Below are 19,855 nucleotides of genomic sequence, written 5' to 3' on the forward strand. Positions count from 1 at the left end.
AAGAAGAGTTTGTAAACACACAGGTGATTTTAATTCAGTTTTACTTTTCTCTCTTGAGGTGTTGGCCTGGTGCGTTTACTGTAAAAGGCCACAATAATATCTTGTGAAGTGGTTTGGTGAGAATTTTGTTTATTAAGAACTGCTTCTATTGGGTGAAAACAGTGATTTTTCTGAGATTCTAAGGCATTACAGTTTTTCCTGCCACTGGGCAGCTTAGTACTAAATAATAACATTTTGGTACCTGATCAGTGGCTTAAATATAGTATAGCTACAGGGACAAATGCCCCTTTATCTTTGCATTTATTTATTTATTTGTTTATTTTAGACTATTTGGAGTTTTCCTGGTCTTACTGGATGTCACTCTCGTCCTTGCTGACCTAATTTTCACTGACAGCAAACTTTATATTCCTTTGGAGTATCGTTCTATTTCTCTAGCTATTGCCTTATTTTTTCTCATGGATGTTCTTCTTCGAGTACTTGTAGAAGGGTAAGTTTGATTATTTTTATAATGCATTAAGCTACTTTGTAGTTTTATAAGAAGCACTTTCGGAGGCTGAGGTGGGAGGATCCCAAGGTCAGGAGTTCGAGACAATCCTGGCCAACATGGTGAAACCCCATCTCTACTAAAAGTACAAAAATTAGCTGGATGTGGTGGTGGTTGCCTGTAATCCCAGCTGCTTGGGAGGCTGAGGCAGGAGAATCGTTTGAACCTGGGAGGCAGAAGTTGCACTGAGCTGAGATCATGCCATTGCACTCTAGCCTGGGTGACAGGGTGACTCCATCTCAAAAAAAAAAAAAATTTTAAAATAATTAACAGGAGCATTCACTACAAACTGACTTAAGAGCCTTTGGGCCTTATGAGAACATTGGTGGTAGTCTGGCAGTACCCCCCCATGTCCTGTGTTTGAGGTGGCCATGGATTGATGTTCCTCTGCCTTTGGACAGGGGTGGAAAGAGTGGGAGGGACTGCATCTTGTGGTTTGAGTGACAGCTCAGCCATAGCACAATAAAACACTAGGTAGACTTTTACAGTTTTTGATCTAGGCCCTGATTCCCAGACAGCACCTGTGGATCCACCTGGAGGCTAGGAGAACTTGCCATCCTGAAGGCAAGGACACAGGCCTGGCTGTTTTTACCATGTGATGACTGTAGAGCCCCAGGGCCTTCAGTAAACTCCTGCAATAGCTAAGGAGTGGTTACAGCAGGTCTTGGGCAAGACCCCGTGCTGTGCTGGCCTCAGGTCTGACCCAATGCTGTCACAGTAGTGGTGGCCACAGATATGCTTATGTCACTCAACCCCAAGCTTTAGGTGCCTCAGAACAGAAAGAGAGACTCTGTTTGTTTGGGAGAAAGTAAGGGAAGAAAACAAGAGTCTCTTTTTGGTAATGCAGAGAATTATCCTGGATCTTGTCCAAGACCATTAAGGCAGTACCACTATGAATCTGCAAGAACCAGAGTTTAGGAGGCTTGGGGTGCCCCCTAAAGCAGATAGAGATTAGATCACAGTATCCAAGTTCTTTCAAATATCTGGAAAGCCTTCCCAAGAAAGATGGGTACAAACAAGCCCTGACAGTGAAAACTACAATAAATACAGTGAAAACTACAATCAATACCTAACTCTTCAATGCCCAGACACCAAAGAATATCTGCTAGCATCAACACTATCCAGGAAAACATGACCTCACCAAATGAACTAAATAAGACACCAGGGGCCAATCCTGTAGAAACAGAGATATGTGACCTTTCAGACAAAGAAATCAAAATAGCTGTGTTGAGGAAGGAAACTCAAAGAAATTCAAGATAACACAGGGAAGGAATTCATAATTCTATTAGATAAGTTTAACAAAGAGATTGAAATAATTTAAAAGAATCAAGCAGAAATTCTGAAGCCAAAAAATGTAATTGGCATGCCGAAGAATGCATTAGTCTTTTAATAGCAGAATTGATAAACCAGAAGAAAGAATTAATGAGCTTGAAGACAGGCTATTCCAAAATACATAGAGGAGACAAAGGAAAGAATAAAAAACAATGACGCCTGCCTACAGGATCTAGAAAATAGCCTCAAAAGGACAAATATAAGTGGTATTGGCCTTAAAGAGGAGGTGGGGAGTGTAGAAAGTTTATTCAAAGGGATGGTAACAGAACGTCCCAAACCTACAGAAAGATATCAATATCCAAGTACAAGAAAGTTATAAAACACCAAGCAGATGTAACTCAAAGAAGACTACCTCAAGGCATTTAATAATCACAGTCCCAAAGATCAAGGATAAAAAGAGGATCTTAAAAGCAGCAAGAGAAAAGAAACCAATAATATAAAATGGCGCTACAATATATCTGGCAGCAGACTCTTTAGTAGAAACGTTTCAGGCCAGGAGAGAGTGGCATGACATATTGAAAGTGCTGAAGGAAAAAAACATTTACCCTAGAACAGTGTATCCAGTGAAAATATCCTTCAAAGTGAAGGGGAAATAAAGACTTTTCCACACAAAAGCTGAGGGATTTTGTCAACACCAGACCTGTCCTAGAAGAAATGCTAAAGGGAATATTTCAATCAGAAAGATAAGGACATTAGTGAGCAATAAGTAATAACCTGAAGGTGTAAAACTCACTGGTAATAGTAGGTATACAGAAAAATGCAGAATGTTATAACACTGTAACTATGATGTATAAACTACTCTTACTCTAAGTAGAGAGACTAAACTATGAGCCAATCAAAAATATTAACTACAACTTTTCAAGACATAGATGGTATAATAAGATATAAATAGAAATAACAAAAAGTTAAAAAATAGGGAGACTAAGTTGTAGAGTTTTTATTAGTTTTCTTTTTACTTGTTTATGAAAACTTATAAGATTAAAATAATGGATTATAAGATAGTATTTACAAGCCTCATGGTAACCTCAAACCAAAAAATATAACAATGGATCCACGAAAAATAAAAAACAAGAAACTAAATCATATCACCAGAGAAAATTACCTTCACTAATGAAAGACAGGAAGGAAAGAAGGAAGAGAAGACCCCAAAACAACCAGAAAACAAATAACAAAATGGCAGGAGTAAGTCCTTACTTATCAATAATAACATTGAATGTCAGTGGACTAAACTTTTCAATCAAAAGATAGAGTGGATGAATGGATGAAAGAACAAGACCCATCCAGGTGTGGTGGCTCACGCCTGTAATCCCAGCAGTTTGGGAGCCCAAGGCAGGCAGATCATGAGGTCAAGAGCTACAGACCATCCTGGCAAACATGGTGAAACCCTGTCTCTACTAAAAATACAAAAATTAGCAGGGTGTGGTGGTGCGCACCTGTAGTCCCAGCTACTCAGGAGGCTGAGGCAGGAGAATCACTTGAACCCGGGAGGCAGAGGTTGCAGTGAGCCGAGATGGTGCCACTGCACTCCAGTCTGGTGACAGAGCAAGACTCCAGCTCAAAAATAAAATAAAAAAACCCATTGCTCTGTTGCCTACAGGAAACACTCTTCTCCCATAAAGACACATGTAGGCTGGAAGTGGTGGCTCGCTCCCATAATCCCAGCACTTTGGGAGGCAGAGGCGGGTGGTTTACTGGAGGTCAGGAGTTCGAGACCAGCCTGGCTAATATGGTGAAACCCCGTCTCTACTAAAAATACAAAAATTAGCTGGGTGTGGTGCCAGGCACCTGTAATTTCAGCTACTCATGAGGCCGAGGCCAGAGAATCACTTGAACCTGGGAGGCAGAGGTTGCAATGAGCTGAGATCACACCACTGCACTCTAGCCTGGGTGACAGAGTGAGATTCAGTCTCAAAAAGAATAAAAATAAGAACAAAAAACCCAAAAACCAAAACCAAAACCAAAAACATGCTAATATATCTGATAAATATTGATGCGAAAATACTCAACAAGATACTAGAAAACTGAATTCAACAATATATGGGAAAGATCATTCATCATGACAAGTGGGATGTGTCTCTGGGATGCAAGGATGGTTCAACATTTGTAAATCAATCAATGCGATACATTATATCCACATAGTAAAGGATAAAAACCATAAGATCATTTCAGTTGATGCTGAAAAAGCATTTGATAAAATTCAACATCCCTTCATGGTAAACACCCTAAAAAAACTGGGTATAGAAGTAACATACCTCAACTTAATAAAAACCGTATATGACAGACCCACAGTCATTACCGTACTGAATGGGGAAAAAATGAAAAGCTTTTCTCTGCGATCTAGAACACAGTGAGGATGCCCACTTTTACCACCGTTGTTCAACATAGTACCGGAAGTCCTAGCTAGAGCCATTATAGAAGAGAAAGAAAGGGAATAAAAAAAGAAATCCAAATTGGGATGGAAGAAGTAAAATTATCCTTGTGTTTGCAGATGATACATTTTATTTGGAAAATACTAAAGACTCCACCAAAAAAACTATTAGAATTGATAAATTCAGTAAAGTTGCAGGATACAAAATCAATATACAAAAATCAGTAGCATTTCTATATGTCAACAGTGAACCATTTGGAAAGGACATTTAAAAAGTGGTCCTATATACAATAGCCACAAATAAAATTAAATACCTAGAAATTAACCTAACCAAAGAAGTGTAAGATCTTTATAATGAAAATGATAAAACACTGATGAAAGAAATTGAAGAGGACACCAAAAAATGGAAAGAGATTCCATGTTCATGGATTGGAAGAATCAATATTGTTAAAATGTCCATACTATCCAAAGCAATTTACAGATTCAATGCACTCCCTGTCAAAATATGAATGACATTCTTCACAGAAATAGAAGAAACAATCTTAAAATTTATATGGAGCCACAAAAGACCCAGAATAGCCAAAGCTATTCTAAGCAAAAAGAACAAAGCTGGAGGAATCACATTACCTGACTTCAAATTATACTACAGAACTATATAACGAAAACACCATGGCACTGGCATAAAAACAGACACACAGACCACTGGAATAGAATAGAGAACCCAGAAACAAATCCACACACACTTACAGTGAACTCATTTTTCATAAATGTGCCAAGAACATACATTGAACAAAAGACATCTCTTCAACAAATGGTTCTGGGAAAACTGGATATACACATACAGAAGAATGCACCTAGACCCCTACCTCTCACCATATACAAAAATCAAATCAACATGAATTAAAGACTTAAATCTAAGACCTCAATGAAACTACTATACTACAAGAGAACATTGGGAAGAATCTCCAGGACATTGGTCTGAGCAAAAATTACTTGGGCTATACCTGACAAGCACAGGCAACCAAAGCAAAAATGGGCAAATGGGATCACATCAAGTTAAAAAACTGCTTCATAGCAGAGGAAACAATTAGCAAAGTGAAGAGACAGCCCACAGAATGGGAGAAAATAATTGCAAACTACCCACCTGAAAAGGGATTAATAACCAGAATATGTAAGGAGCTCAAACAACTCTCTAGGAAAAAATGTAATAATCTAATTTTTTAAATGAGGATAAGATTTGAATAGGCATTTCTCAAAACATACAGATGGTAAACAGGCATATCAAGAGATGCTTGACATGATTGATCATTAGAGAAATTCTCAGTGTAGAAAACTACCATGAGATATCATCTCACCCCAGCTAAAATGGTTTATATCCAAAAGTCAGGCAATAACAAATCCTGACAAAGATGTGAAGATAAGAGAACCCTCATACACTGTTCATGGAAATGTAAATTAGTGGAACCAATTGGAGAACAGTTTGGGGGTTACTCAAAAAACTAAAAATAGAACTACCATATGATCCAGCAATCCCACTGCTGGGTAGATACCCACAAAAAAGGAAATCAGTATATAGAAGAGATATCTGCATTCCCTGTTTGTTGCAGCACTGTTCATAATGGCTAAGATTTGGAAGCAACCTAAGTGCCCATCAACAGATGAATGGGTAAAGAAAATATAGTACATATACACAGGAGAGTATTATTTAGCCATAAAAAACAATAAGATCCTGGCCAAGTGCACTGGCTCATGCCTCTAATCCCAGCACTTTGGGAGGCTGAGATGGGCAGATCACCTGAAGTCGGGAGATCGAGACCAGCCTGACCAACATGGAGAAACCCCATCTCTACTAAAAATACAAAAATTAGCTGGGTGTGGTGCCGGGCGCCTGTAATCCCAGCTACTCGTGAGGCTGAGGCAGGAGAATCGCTTGAACCCAGGAGGTGGAGGTTGCAGTGAGCCGAAATCACGCCATTGCACTCCAGCCTGGGCAACAAGAGTGAAACTCCATCTCAAAAAAAAAAAAAAAAAAGAGATCCTGTCATTTGGAACAACATGGATGGAACTGGAGATCACTATGTTCGTTAAGTGAAATAAGCCAGGCACAGAAGGATAAACATCACATGTTCTCACTTATTATGGGGCTCTAAAAAAAAAAAAAAAAAAAAAATTGAACTCATAGACCTAGAGAGTAGACGGCTGGTCATCAGAGGCTGGGAATGGTAGTAGGGGCTTGGGGGTGGGGAGGTGGGGATGGTTAATGGGTACAAAAAAATAGAATGAGTAACGCCTACTATTTGATAGCACAACAGATTGACCATAGTCAACAATAACTTGATTGTATATTTTTAAATGACTGAAAGAGTGTAATTGGATTGTTTGTAACATGAATGATAAATGCTTGAGGGGATAGATACCCCATTGTCCACAATGAGTGTGATTATTACGCATTTAGTTATATCTCTTATTATGTTTGAATTGCCATGTTGGTGTTTTAGTCACATATAAGTGTCAAATGATGAATATAATTTTATTGTTTGAAAACTTCCCATGAATGTTATATTTTTCCCTTAGTCTACTCTAGAAAATACATTTTAAATAATTCTTGATAGTAGAATTCTTAATGGGGATGAGTCAATAGTTTGTGGTCTTTAAATATTCCTATCTCTTCTTGCAGTGGGGAATGAACTTATTTTTTTGTTTTATATTACAGGAGACAGCAGTATTTTTCTGACTTATTTAACATTTTAGATACTGCCATTATTGTGATTCTTCTGCTGGTTGATGTCGTTTACATTTTTTTTGACATTAAGTTGCTTAGGAATATTCCCAGGTATGAAACATAAGACTTACCTCTCTTAAAGTTTTTCATTAATTTTAGCATTTTCTGTGCCTTTTATTCTATATAATCTTTTCAACTTCAAATGTTCTCATTCTATACCAAATACATTGCTTTAAAATGAAATGTTTAGGTAAATTCCCACATACTTTGAAACTAAAAGATTGTGATATTTAGGGACCGGTGAAGAGTATACAGGCTAAGTACCATTAATGGAATAAAGAAGATGCAGTACCCCAAAGAAGGACTTTTACTCTTGTACTAACTTTAACTTCTCTACATTTTGAAGTTCTCGTCAAATTCCCATTTGTATCATTTTTTGGCCTTTTGGCTAAGATCAAGCATAATATTATTATCAGTTTAATATCTGCTATATCAAAAAAATTTATATTGAAAACAATTCCCCTCTGTGCTTCAACTACAAATCCCTTACACATAATGTTCTGTCTGGATTTTTCCTACAGCCAAGAGGGAATTTATTTGAGCATACGCAAGATTAGAGTGACTTCAATCATGAGTTTCTAAAAAATAGCAAACAGAACAGAAACTAGGAGATGACACGTGGCAACACAATAGTAGAGTTTTGCAGTATAGTTGTGGTAGAAACAAAGAAAGCTTAGGCAAAGTTAGAAGTGTTAGGGATTGGGAAACTAAAGAGTATATGAAGCCCTGGTGACTCTTTTTTTTACTGTGACAATGAGGAAAATGAAAGAGCAAATGTATACTGGGATGTAGATGGTGGCTTCCTAAGCTTGTTCATGGGTCAAATAGCTGGTTTCTTTTTGTACCCTAGCTTCCCTGGACTACAGCTCAGGCCCTAACTAAAAGCATGTTAAGTGATAGGCTTTTGGAGTTATTTGAAAATAACCTCAGCCAATGTGGTCCTCTGACTAGAAACGTCAGCATCACTTGACAGCTTGCTAGAAATATAAGAAGAAAAATACCTTAGGCCCCACCCTGGACCCACTGAATCAGTATCTCTGGGACCCAGCAATCTGCAGCTTAACAAGCTTTTCCAGGTGGCTCTTATTGATGTGTGCCCAAATCAGAGAAGCACCAGTCCAGACCATCAGTTCTCTGCTTTGGTGGTTCTGATGGTAGGGGAGATTCCAGCTAGCACACTTCAGAAGTATCTCAATCTGTTGCCTCCCTGATGTGTAGTAGCAGCTGTAGTGAACATCTGTTACTCATGGGAATAACAAAGATGAACAAGAATAATCGATTTGTTTTGATGTGGAAAAATTGAAAATGCTAGTCTTAAATCCCAAAATTAAATTTACAGATGCTAAGAGTCTATTGTATCACTATTTCTCTAGACCAGAATTTCTCAGCCTCAGCATTACTGACATTTTGGGCCAGATCATTGTCATAAGAGGGTGGTGAGCAGTTATATTAATTGTAGGGTGTTTAGCAAAATTCCTGGCCTCTATTCACTAGATGTAAGTAACACACAGACACACACACGCACGCACGCCAGTGGTGAAAACCTAAATGCCTCCAGACATTGCCAAATATCCCCCAGGTAGGTAATTGGGGAGAGGAGGGAAAATTGCCTCTGGTTAACAACTGCTGCTCTAGACATAGTTTATATTGATAAAATTCTGTTTCTGAAGCAAAAATGGATCTTTTAAATTTATTCTTAGATGGACACATTTACTTCGACTTCTACGACTTATTATTCTGTTAAGAATTTTTCATCTGTTTCATCAAAAAAGACAACTTGAAAAGCTGTTAAGAAGGCGGGTAAGTGGGCAAAACATGCTTATGATTCGCAAAAATATTTTGTGTTTTGGGACCCATTGACAAGGGTTGATATCTATACTATATAATGTTTTTTATTTTTATGTTGATGAGTGTTTCACAAACTAATGATGATTTTAAACTGTCAGGTTTCAGAAAACAAAAGGCGATACACAAGGGATGGATTTGACCTAGACCTCACTTACGTTACAGGTTTGTGACACTTAACCGTTGATTTACTTGTATTACTTCACTTTTTCTTGTAATTGTATTTTTTTGCCTCATCTAAGACACATTCATTCAAAATATTCTTTATTCATGAGGATATATGCTACTGTGATAGTGTGACATATTTGTGGTTTAGCCCTGGCAATGGAAGATCTGCATGTCTTCTCAATTCAGGACTACTCAATTGCAGCATAGGAACTCGAATGGATTTTCAGCTGACTCCATTTGAGTTTCAATTTATTAACCTCTAGTAGTTATTTCTGAGTCCCAAGGATCCCACAGAGACCTCTTCTTATCCTAGAATCCCAGAGAATGAGGTCAGTGCTTTGTAGATCTCAGGTTTTCTGAGTCAGAGGGCTGCAAAGCACCTTGGGAGTTCCCACCATCACTGGTGCCCAGAAATCTTGGATTTTCTGTGGTATTTAAGATAAGAAATAAATTCGAAGAACAGGGGGAACTTCAGACTGAGGCCATCATAAATACATGGCATACAGTTAGAACTAGTGGAGACTTAAGAACTCCATGGCAGTTTAATGGTCATTGTGTTGTATAATTTGTTATTTGATTATCCTGAGTATTAGCTCTTTTCTGTCAACCTCAATCTTAAAAGGTTTTTTTCTGTGAAAATGGAGTCTGATCATGTATAAGTTAATTTTTTTGTATGTTATATGAAATCTATAATAATGTTTGTAATAGTGATGATTTTGACTTTTAGAACGTATTATTGCTATGTCATTTCCATCTTCTGGAAGGCAGTCTTTCTATAGAAATCCAATCGAGTAAGGGTCTTTATCTGACAAATACTCATTTCTTGGTGAATGTAGACTGTGTAGTCATAAGTTTAATACTGACCCAGATATGGCAGTATTCTTTTAAAAATGTACTCTTTCAAGGAAAAAAATCATAATGGATTGATAGCAGTTACAATTGTGCCAGTGGTTACAAACCACCCCAAAACTTACTGGCTTATAACAGCAGCTATTTATTTGGCTCATGATACTGTGGTTTGTGAATTTGGTATGGGCTTAACTGTCCAATTTAGGTGCTTGCAGAAAGGATTTCCTGTCTCAACTAAGCTCATTCATGTATCTGTGGGCAGCTACTGGGTCATCTGAGGACTGGCTAGTCTAAAATGACTTGGCTACCCTCGACTGACAGAGCCACTGCATGCTAAATGCACCCCCCAAGGCCCAAGGCCCATCCCATCTGGCACCCACTGCTGCCAACAGCCCCACCCCCTTCACCAGCAGAGCCACCATTTGCCGCATGCACTTCTAAGGCACTGAGGACTGGCCTGCCTGGTGCCTGCCCTGCTGTTGGCAGTACCCCACAACTAGCAAAGCCACTGCAGCTAGCATGCATATGCCTAAGGCCTGAGAACTAATCTGAATGATGGCTCTCACACCAAGAAAAGCCATACCACTGTCTCCACAAACACTCACCATCAGGCCACTGAGGCACTCACAGACACCACTGAATGCTGATTACAGCCAAAAAAGTCACCTGAAGACTATATTACTGCACCCACCCAGATCCAAAGTCAAAGCACCCTACCCAATGAACACTATAGGAGACAACTATTGGAAAAAGTATTTCTCTGTGAAAACTCCCTAACATTGGAAGAGGCAACTGTTCCCCCAGATGTGCAAAAATCAGTTTAGGGCCACAAGAAATGTGAAAAGCAAGGAAACATTACACCTCCAAAGAAACACCATAATTCCCCATTAACAGACCCTAAATTTAAAGAGTATATCAAATGGCTAAGAAGGAATTCAAAATAATGATCTTAACGAAACTATGAGATACAGAGAATACAGATAGACAAATCAATGAAATTAGAAAAACAATTTATGATCTTATGAGAAATTCAACAAGGATATATATATCATTAAAAACCAGACACAGATTGTGGAGCTGAAGAATTTAAGGAATAAAATAAAAATACAATCAAGAGTCCAGGTGAAGTGGTTCACACCTGTTATCCCAGCACTTTGGGAGGCCAAGGCAGTGGATCACTTGAGGCCAGCAGTTCAAGACAAGCCTGATTAACATGGCGAAATCCTGTCTCTAAAAAATACAAAAATTAGTTGGGTTTGGTGGTGCATGCCTGCCATCCAAGCTACTTGGGAGGCTGAGACACAAGAATTGCTTGAATCCAGGAGGTGGAGGTTGCAGTGAGCCAAGATTGTGCCACTGCACTCCAGCCTGGGTGGCACAGTGATACCCTGTCTCAAAATAAAATAAAATAAAATAAAATAAAGAGCTTTAAAAACAGACGTGGGAGAGATATGGCCAAAATCTAGGAAGCTCAAAGGTTCTCAAATAGATTCAACCCAAAAAGGTCTTCTCTGAGGTGCATAGTAGTCAAAAGTCAAAAAGAGGGAATATTCATCAGGTGCGGTGTCTCACACCTGTAATCCCAGCACTTTGGGAGGCTGAGGCCGGTGGATCACTTGAGGCCAGGAGTTCAAGGTGAGCATGGCCAACATGAAGAAACCGCATTTCTACTAATAATACAAAAAAATTACCTGGGTGTGGTGGTGTGAACCTGTAGTTCCAGTTACTTGGGAGGCTGAATCACGAGAATTGCTTAAACCCAAGAGGTGGAGGTTGCAGTGGGCCAAGATCACACCACTGCACTACTGCCTGGGTGACAGAGCAAGACTGTATCCAAAAAAAAAAAAAAAAGGAAATGTTAAAAACAGCAAGAAAAAAGCATCAAGTCACATATAAGGGAAACTCCATTTGATTAGCAGTGGATTTCCCAGTGGAAACTTTACAGGTCAGTAGACAATAAGATGGGATGATATATTCAAAGTACTGAAGGAAAAAAAGAAAAAAACAACTGTCAACCAAGAATACTATACCTAGTAGAGCTATCCCCTAGAAATGAGGGAGAAATAAAGTATTTCCTATACAAGCAAAAACTGAAGGAATTCATTCCCACTAGACTGACCTTACAAGGACTGCTTAAGGTGGTTCTACATCTGGAAGCAAGAGGATGATTACCATTGTCAAAACACACAAACGTGTAAAACTCACCTGTAGTGCAGATATACACATGAGAAAGAGAAAAGAATCAAACTTTGTCACTACAGAAAGTGACCAAATCACAAAGATTTAAAAAAAAAAAGGTGAAGAAAAGAACAAAGGATATACAAAACAACCAGAAAAAAATGAACAAAATGACAGGATAAAACCTAATCTATTAATAGTAACCTTGAATGTAATGTAAACAGATCAAATTCCCAATTAAAAGATGCAGAGTTGCCTGCCAAGATTTAAAAAAAAAAAAAAAAAGACCAAACTGTATGCTGCCTACAAGAAACTAACTTCACCTGTAAAGGATCATACAGACTGGAAGTGAAGGGATAGAAGAAGATATTCCAGGCAAACAGAAAACAAAAGCGAGCAGAGGTAGCCATACTTATCAGATAAAAACAGACTTTAAGTCCAACTGTATGAAGAGACAAAGAAGGTCATTGTATAATAATAAAGAGATCAACTTAGCAATAAGATAGAATAATTGTAAATATGTATGTACCCTACACTAGAGCACTCAGATAAACAAGGCAAATATTTTTAGGTCTAAAGGGAAAGATAGACTCCAATGCAGTAACAGTTGGGGCCTTTAGCACCCCACTCTTAACCACTGGACAGATCATCTAGACAGAAAATCAACAAAGAAATATCAGATTTAAGCTTACAGATAGGAATAAGTTCTGGTGTTCTGTAGTGCTGTAGGGTGACTACAGTTAACAATAATTTATTGTATATTTTTAAATAGAGAGGATGTTAAGTGTTCCCAACACAAAGAATGATAAATATTTGAGGTGATAGATATGCTGATTATCCTGATTTGATCATTACACATTGTATACAAGTATTGAGATATCCGTCTCTACCTTATAAATATGAACAAGTATTATGTGTCAATTAAAAATATTTTTAAAGAATGACGGAAACAGATTTTTTAAATGAAAGGAAAGAATATTACCTGACTTGGCTGAATGGCCCCATGTGGTCTCTCGTTCTCCAGTAGGCTACTTCAGGCCTGTTCACATGATGGCACAGGCAAGAGTCTGAGGAGCGGCAACAAAACAATGCAAATCCTCTTCAGGCCCAGGCTCAAAATTATATATTAATTCTACCCCATTTTATTGGACAATGCAAATTACACTACCAGTCTGGATTCAAGGAGTAGAAAATAAACTCCAACTCTTGATGGAAGGCATTATAAAGAATTGTGGCCGTTTTTGATAGTCTACCATAGGGAAGAAAGATGGGGATGCCATAACCCAAAACGTGTTTTCTTAGGTTGAGATCCTAAATTATAGTCGGGGCATATTGCTTTAGGCTCTGTGGATGACTAAATTAATTTCAAACATATAATGCTGTTTACTGTGAAATGCCAGCTTGAAAGGATCATTGTTTAATTTTATGTAATTTACAATACTTATTATACCTCAATAAAAGTATAACTATCTAGGGCTGGTATCAGTTGCCGAGAGGTGGAAGGAGTACCTCTCTGCAGTGTGTTAGCTCAGTTCTGAACAGGACAGGGCTGCAAGTTTAGCTACTTCCCAGAAAATGTCCTGGATACCTGGCCTGAGTCATCATCCCATGACTAGAGAACGTGGACGGATTGTTTTATCAAGAAACTAGTGATAAACCAAGGGCTATAGGAATTAAGAACTAGGGCTAAAAAAGAAATGTTTAGAGTGATGCAAGATGGCCAATTAGAAGCAGCTGCAGTCTGCAGTGCTCACGAAGAATGAAAAGGGGCGAGGGAATTCAGCACCTTCAACTGAGATAACCAGGTTCTCACATTGGGACTGACTGGATGAACAGGTTGACCAATGGAGAATGAAGACAAGCAGGCAGGGAGTGCGATGGCCCAGCCGGGGGCGGCACGGAGCCAAAGGAACCCCCACTCCCAGCCAAGGGAAGCTGTGAGTGAGTGTGCAGTCCTGCCCGGGAAACCGTGTTTCTCTCATGGATCTTTGCAAGCCGTGGATCAAGAGATCCCCTTGTGAGCCCATGCCACCAGGGCTGTGGGTCTGATACACAGACCTGTATGGAGTCTGGGCACATCAGCTGCTCAGGCACACACAGAAACCCAGGAGTTTTACACACTCTAGCCCCGGGGATCTTCAGCACAGTGGGAAATCTGTCCATACGTATCTCTGGGAAGGGGGCTGAATCCAGGGAGCCAGGCAGCATCATTCTGCAGGCCCCATTTCCTTGACACCTCACAAGTTAAGACCCACTGGCTTGGAATCCTAGCCTGCCAACAGCAGCAGGTTGGAATCCACCTCAGATGGGTCTGAGTTCCCGGGGAGGTGGGGAGAGGCAGCCAGCATCACTGTGGTTCATAGACTCATCCACTCCAGCCTGCCAGCTATGGAGAATACAGACAGTCTGGACAAGGAAGAGTTCCCCACGACACAGCACAGCTGGCTTGCCAGATCATGACCAGACTACCTCTTTAAGCAGGACCCCAATCCATTCCTCTTCACTGGGCAGGAATCCCTGTAGGGGCTTTAACCACTCCAGCAACGGTTCTATGGACAGAGCTTTGATCTCTCCCTGAAATGGAGCTCCTGGTGGGAGGGGCAGCTGCCACCTCTGCAGTTTGGTCAACTCAGCCACTCCAACCTGCTGGCTTTGGAGAATACAGGTGGTCCGGAGGAGGAAGGATCCCTCACAGTGCAGCACACCTGCTCTACCCCAAAGCAGCCAGACTGTTTTTTTGGATGGGTCCCTGATCCCATGCCTCCTGACTGGGTGAGAATGCCCAACAGGGGTCTCCAGCCACCTCTTGCAGGTATGTGCGGGCTAGCTACAGGTCAGTATCCCCCTGGGATGGAGCTTCCAAAGGAAGGAGCTGGCTGCCATCTTTGCTGTTTCTCAGGCTTCACTGGTAATATCTCCTTCAGAGTCTATGAGGAACCTAAATTTACAAGAAAAACACAACCCCATTAAAAAGTGGGCAGAGGATCTGAACAGACACTTCCCAAAAGAGACATGCATGCAGTCAACAAAAATATGAAAAAAAACTCAACATCACTGATCATTAAAGAAATGCAAACAAAACCACAATGAGATACCATCTCATGCCAGTCAGAATGGCTACTATTAAAAAGCCAAAAAATAACAGATGCTGGGAAGGTTGCAGAGAAAAAGAAATGCTGTTGGTGGGTGTGTAAATTAGTTCAAGCCATGTGGAAGACAGTGTGGCAATTCCTCAAAGACCTAGAGGCAGAAATACCATCAGACCCAGCAATCCCATTATGGGGTATATACCCAAAGGAATATAAATCATTGTCTTATAAAAATACATGCATGCACACATATGTTCATTGCAGCAGTATTCACAAGAGCAAAGACATGGAATCAACCTAAATGCCAGTCGATGATAGATTAGATAAAGAAAATATGGTACATAGAGCGGGACATCTGGCTTCTGAGCGGGAACCTTTGTAGTGCCAGTGATGAAAGAGAGAATTAAATATGGGTGATGCTGAGAAAGGCAAGAAAATTTTTGTTCAGAAGTGTGACCAGTGCCACACCGTGGAAAAGGGAAGCAAGCACAAGACTGAGCCTAATCTCCATGGTCTCTTCAGGTGGAAGACAGGTCAGGCCATTGGATTATCTTAACATAGAGATTGATAAGAACAAAGCCATCACCTGGGGGGAGGATACACCTGAAGTATATAAAACTATTTATCCTTGCCTCCCCCACTATGCAGATTCAGAGTGTTCATCTTTTTGACTTATTATTTCCTCTTAACAGAGATAGCCAGTTTAATAAATGGATGACTTTGATACCTTCATTTTATTTTTCTCAATATTAAGCCAGTAAACATTGCTCTGAGGGTACCATACTAATCAGTTTTAAAATTTTGTGTCATTTTTGTTGTTGCACAGAGATATATACGTATGTGTGTGTATGTTTCAGAAAGATGTATTTACTGAAAGTTGGATTCATATAGTGGTATTGATTGTATTTTAAGTTATAACTACTATTTGTTTTTCATTTTAAAGGTTATACATATATACATATATATATATACACACACACTTATAGGTACACATATATCTTCATTTAAAAAAATAAAGAGAACAAATGAGCCAAAAAAGTCTCCATATTGTTACCAGTTATTTAAAATTTGATATGTTTATCTTTTTCTATCACACATACACACAATTATACTATATACTTTTTGCATTTATTTGTTTACATGGTGCTTAGATAGACTGTAATATGCAGATCACTCTCTAAAGATGTATCTATTCAGAATTAAATTTAAATAAGAACGAATATGAATTAGATTTAAACAAGAACCATATTAACTGTGAATTAATGATTTAGAACAAATTACTTAAAGTTAGTTAACCAGCTAATTTACTTATCTGATAGCTTTAAACAGTGTGTATTTACAATAGAGACTCATCTGAGTAGGCAAACATACTTGTGGACTATTTGAAAAATCACAGTGGATTAGAACTTGAAATTTGCATACCCTCTTATTCCCTGAATCTCCCCTAGAAGATGCTAGTGAGAGACAAACTAATAAATGTAATAACCATTTTAGGTTCCCCCTAGGAAATAGCTTATGTTGGTGCCATGTAAATATGTAAGATATGTGTTTGTCTTTTTTAGGAAGTTGTGCGGTTTCTAGATAAGAAACACCGAAACCACTATCGAGTCTACAATCTATGCAGTATGTACATTACTCTATATTTTGCTACTGTAGATAGAAAACAGATTACTGCACGTAAGAAGATGATTTTGTTTTTTAGATTGCATTTAATCATAAGTATTTGGTAGTGGCAAGGAATGAATTTAAAAATCCCCATCTTGGACTGGCCCCATTTAGTAGAAGGAGTTAGCCCAGCAGCACAAAGTACCATATGAAGGATGTGGCTTTGGCAGGACCAATGAGGCTGCAGTGGAAGCAAACCATTTTAGGGAAGATCTGTTCTAGCGATATTAGGTTTAGGAAAATCTTTCTGTTTTTCTTGCCAGATTGCATTATGAGGACATAGACAATTTAACAAATGAGTCTTCTGACCCATCAGCAGTGGCATGTGATGAGAGCAAGGGTCTAGATGGGAAAAAAGCAAAAAACTGTAGAAAATAGGTTGTAACCCAGTTTAATACCCTGTCTCTCTTGATTTTTTCCTCTACCTGTATACTCAATAGACATTTTCAGGGGGCAAACATTCTGGTCAGCTACATTTGCCTCGTGTGGTTTCTAACTACCCTGAAATAATATAATGAATAGTCTGCTAGAAAGTTAAAAATTATACCTATTAAACAAAAATAAGTTGAGTTTGGGTTATATGAGATGGATAAACCACTACCATCCTTACATTTTTGAAACGCTTGCGTTTATTTTAGAGTGACAGGAGCAACTTGGAAAGCTCTTTTTGAAGATAGATAAGGAATTCTAATAAGATATGTTAACTTATTCATAACTTCCTCATTTATCATGTTATTCCCCATAGAGATATGACATACATGTTATTTATTTTAGGTGAAAGAGTTTATGATCCTAAGCACTTCCATAATAGGGTCGTTAGAATCATGATTGATGATCATAATGTCCCCACTCTACAGTAAGTTTTATGCTAAATTGACTATCAGAAGAGGGCTAAATATATTGGGCTTGATTTTTTGAAAATATTTTAACTAAAAATCTTAAACTTGAAATCAGTCAGATGGTGGTTTTCACCAAGGAAGTAAATGAGTGGATGGCTCAAGATCTTGAAAACATCGTAGCGATTCACTGTAAAGGAGGCACAGGTAATAACATTTTCCTTTTTATTTCTCCATTTCTAAAGATATGTAAATATACATAAAGTACAAGAACAAGATACGTATTGCTATTAATGTGTATTAATAATTGTTAGCATTTTTAAATATTAGCTCCAAGACTGAAAGAAGGGAAGGAGAAAGGAAAGAGGAGAGGAGGAAGGGTAGGAGATAGGGAGAGGATAAGGAAGGGAAGAAAGTAGGAAAAAAGAACTAAGGAAGGTTGAGCATATTTTCCCTTGTTTTACTAGTATTTGGATTTCTTTATTTTTGGTTTGCCAGTTTATATCTCTCAAAATACAAACAGTCTTTAATTTTAGAATATCAGAGTACTTTTATTTAAGGCTGATCTTTTTTATTTTTAAATTAACAAATAAAAAACCAATATATTTATGGTGTACAACATGATGTTTTGATATACGTAAACATTGTGAAATGGCTAAATCAAGCTAATTAACATATGCATTACTCCACATATTTTTGTGTGAGAACATTTAAAATCTACTGTCTCAGCAATTTTCAAGTATACATGATTATTAACTGTGGTCACTATGTTGTACAATAAATTTCCTGAACTTATTCTTCCTGTCTAACTGAAATCTTGCATCCTTTAATCAACAACTCAGGCTGGGCACAGTGGCTCACACCTGTAATCCCAGCACTTTGGGAGGTTGAGGCGGGTGGATCACATGGTGAAGCCCCATCTCTACTAAAAATTACAAAACATTAGCCAGGTGTGGTGGCATGCACCTGTAATCCCAGCTACTCGGGAGGCTGAGGCAGAAGAATCGCTTGAACCTGGGAGGCAGAGGTTGCAGTGAGCTGAGATCGCACCATTGCACTCCAGCCCGAGCAACAAGAACAAAACTCCATCTAAAAAAATAACAATAATCATAAAGTAAAAACCAACATCTTCACAATCCCCCAAGTTTTGTCTCCCCAGCCCCTGGTAACCACCATTCTACTCTCTGCTTCTATGAATTTGACTTTTTTAGATTCCACAAATAAGTGAGACATGCAGTATTTGTCTTTCTACGCCTGGCTTATTTCACTTAGCATAATGTTCTCCAGGTTCGTCCATATTATCTCGAGTGACAGGATCTCCCCTAAGGCTGAATAGTGTGCCTTTAATTATATGTACCATATATTATTTATCCATTTATCCACTGATGACATTTAGATCGACTCCATAGCTTGGGTATTATGAATAATGCTGCAGTGAACATGGGAGTGCAGATTTCATTTCCTTTGGATATATACCCAGAAGTGGAATCTCCAAATCATATGGTAGTTCTATTTTTGGTTTTTTGAGGAATCTCAGTGCTGTTTTCCACAATAACTACTAATTTACATTGACACCAACAGTGTACAAGGGGGTTCCCTTTTCTCTTCATCCTCACCAACTCTTCTTTTGTCTTTTTGTTAATGACCATCCTAACAGGTGTGAGGATATCTCTTTGTGGTTTTAATTTGCTTTTCCCTGATGATTAATGATGTTTAGCATTTTCTCATTATACCTCTTGGCCATTTGTGTGTCTTCTGTTGAGAAATATCTTTTCAGGTTCTTTGCCCATTTTCTAGAGAAGTAACTTATTCTCTTGCTATTGTGTTGTCTGAATTCCTTTTTTAAAAAATCTGTTAACCTATTATCGAATGTATGCTTTGTAGATATTTCTCCCATTCTGTAGGTTGTCTCTTTACTCTACAAATATTTCCTTTGCTGTGCAAAAGCGTTTTAGTTTGATACAGTATCATTTGTCTACTTTTTCTTTCGTTGCCTATGCTTTTCAGTCATATCCAAAAACATCTTGGCCCAGACCAATGTCAAGAAGATTTTCACCTATCTTTTCTTCTAGTAGTTTTCCAATTTCATGTTTCACAGTTAAGCATTTACTTTGAGATGATTTTTGTATATTGGGTGAGATAGGTTGCAATTTCATTTTTCTGCAAGTGGATATTCAGTTTCCCCAGTATTGTTCATTG

The 19,855-nt window shown here is 38.5% G+C and overlaps 1 protein-coding gene across 1 annotated transcript in view; it reads left to right on the forward strand.

The window, feature by feature from the left end:
- LOC129528194 (putative tyrosine-protein phosphatase TPTE) overlaps window positions 1–18,037 on the forward strand; it is a 40,211-nt gene extending 22,174 nt beyond the window's left edge. The window contains exons 7-15 of the mRNA XM_055368011.2: window positions 326–487; window positions 6,958–7,077; window positions 8,727–8,826; window positions 8,973–9,036; window positions 9,767–9,830; window position 10,798; window positions 16,718–16,778; window positions 17,595–17,676; window positions 17,775–18,037. Coding sequence (XP_055223986.1) covers window positions 326–487; window positions 6,958–7,077; window positions 8,727–8,826; window positions 8,973–9,036; window positions 9,767–9,830; window position 10,798; window positions 16,718–16,778; window positions 17,595–17,676; window positions 17,775–17,919 — 799 coding nt within the window. The 3' untranslated portion in view covers window positions 17,920–18,037. The remainder of the gene's footprint in view (window positions 1–325; window positions 488–6,957; window positions 7,078–8,726; window positions 8,827–8,972; window positions 9,037–9,766; window positions 9,831–10,797; window positions 10,799–16,717; window positions 16,779–17,594; window positions 17,677–17,774) is intronic.
- The last annotated feature ends 1,818 nt before the right edge of the window (window positions 18,038–19,855 follow it).

Source organism: Gorilla gorilla, chromosome 17, assembly GCF_029281585.2.
Source record: "Gorilla gorilla gorilla isolate KB3781 chromosome 17, NHGRI_mGorGor1-v2.1_pri, whole genome shotgun sequence".
NCBI classification, from domain to species: domain Eukaryota; kingdom Metazoa; phylum Chordata; class Mammalia; order Primates; family Hominidae; genus Gorilla; species Gorilla gorilla.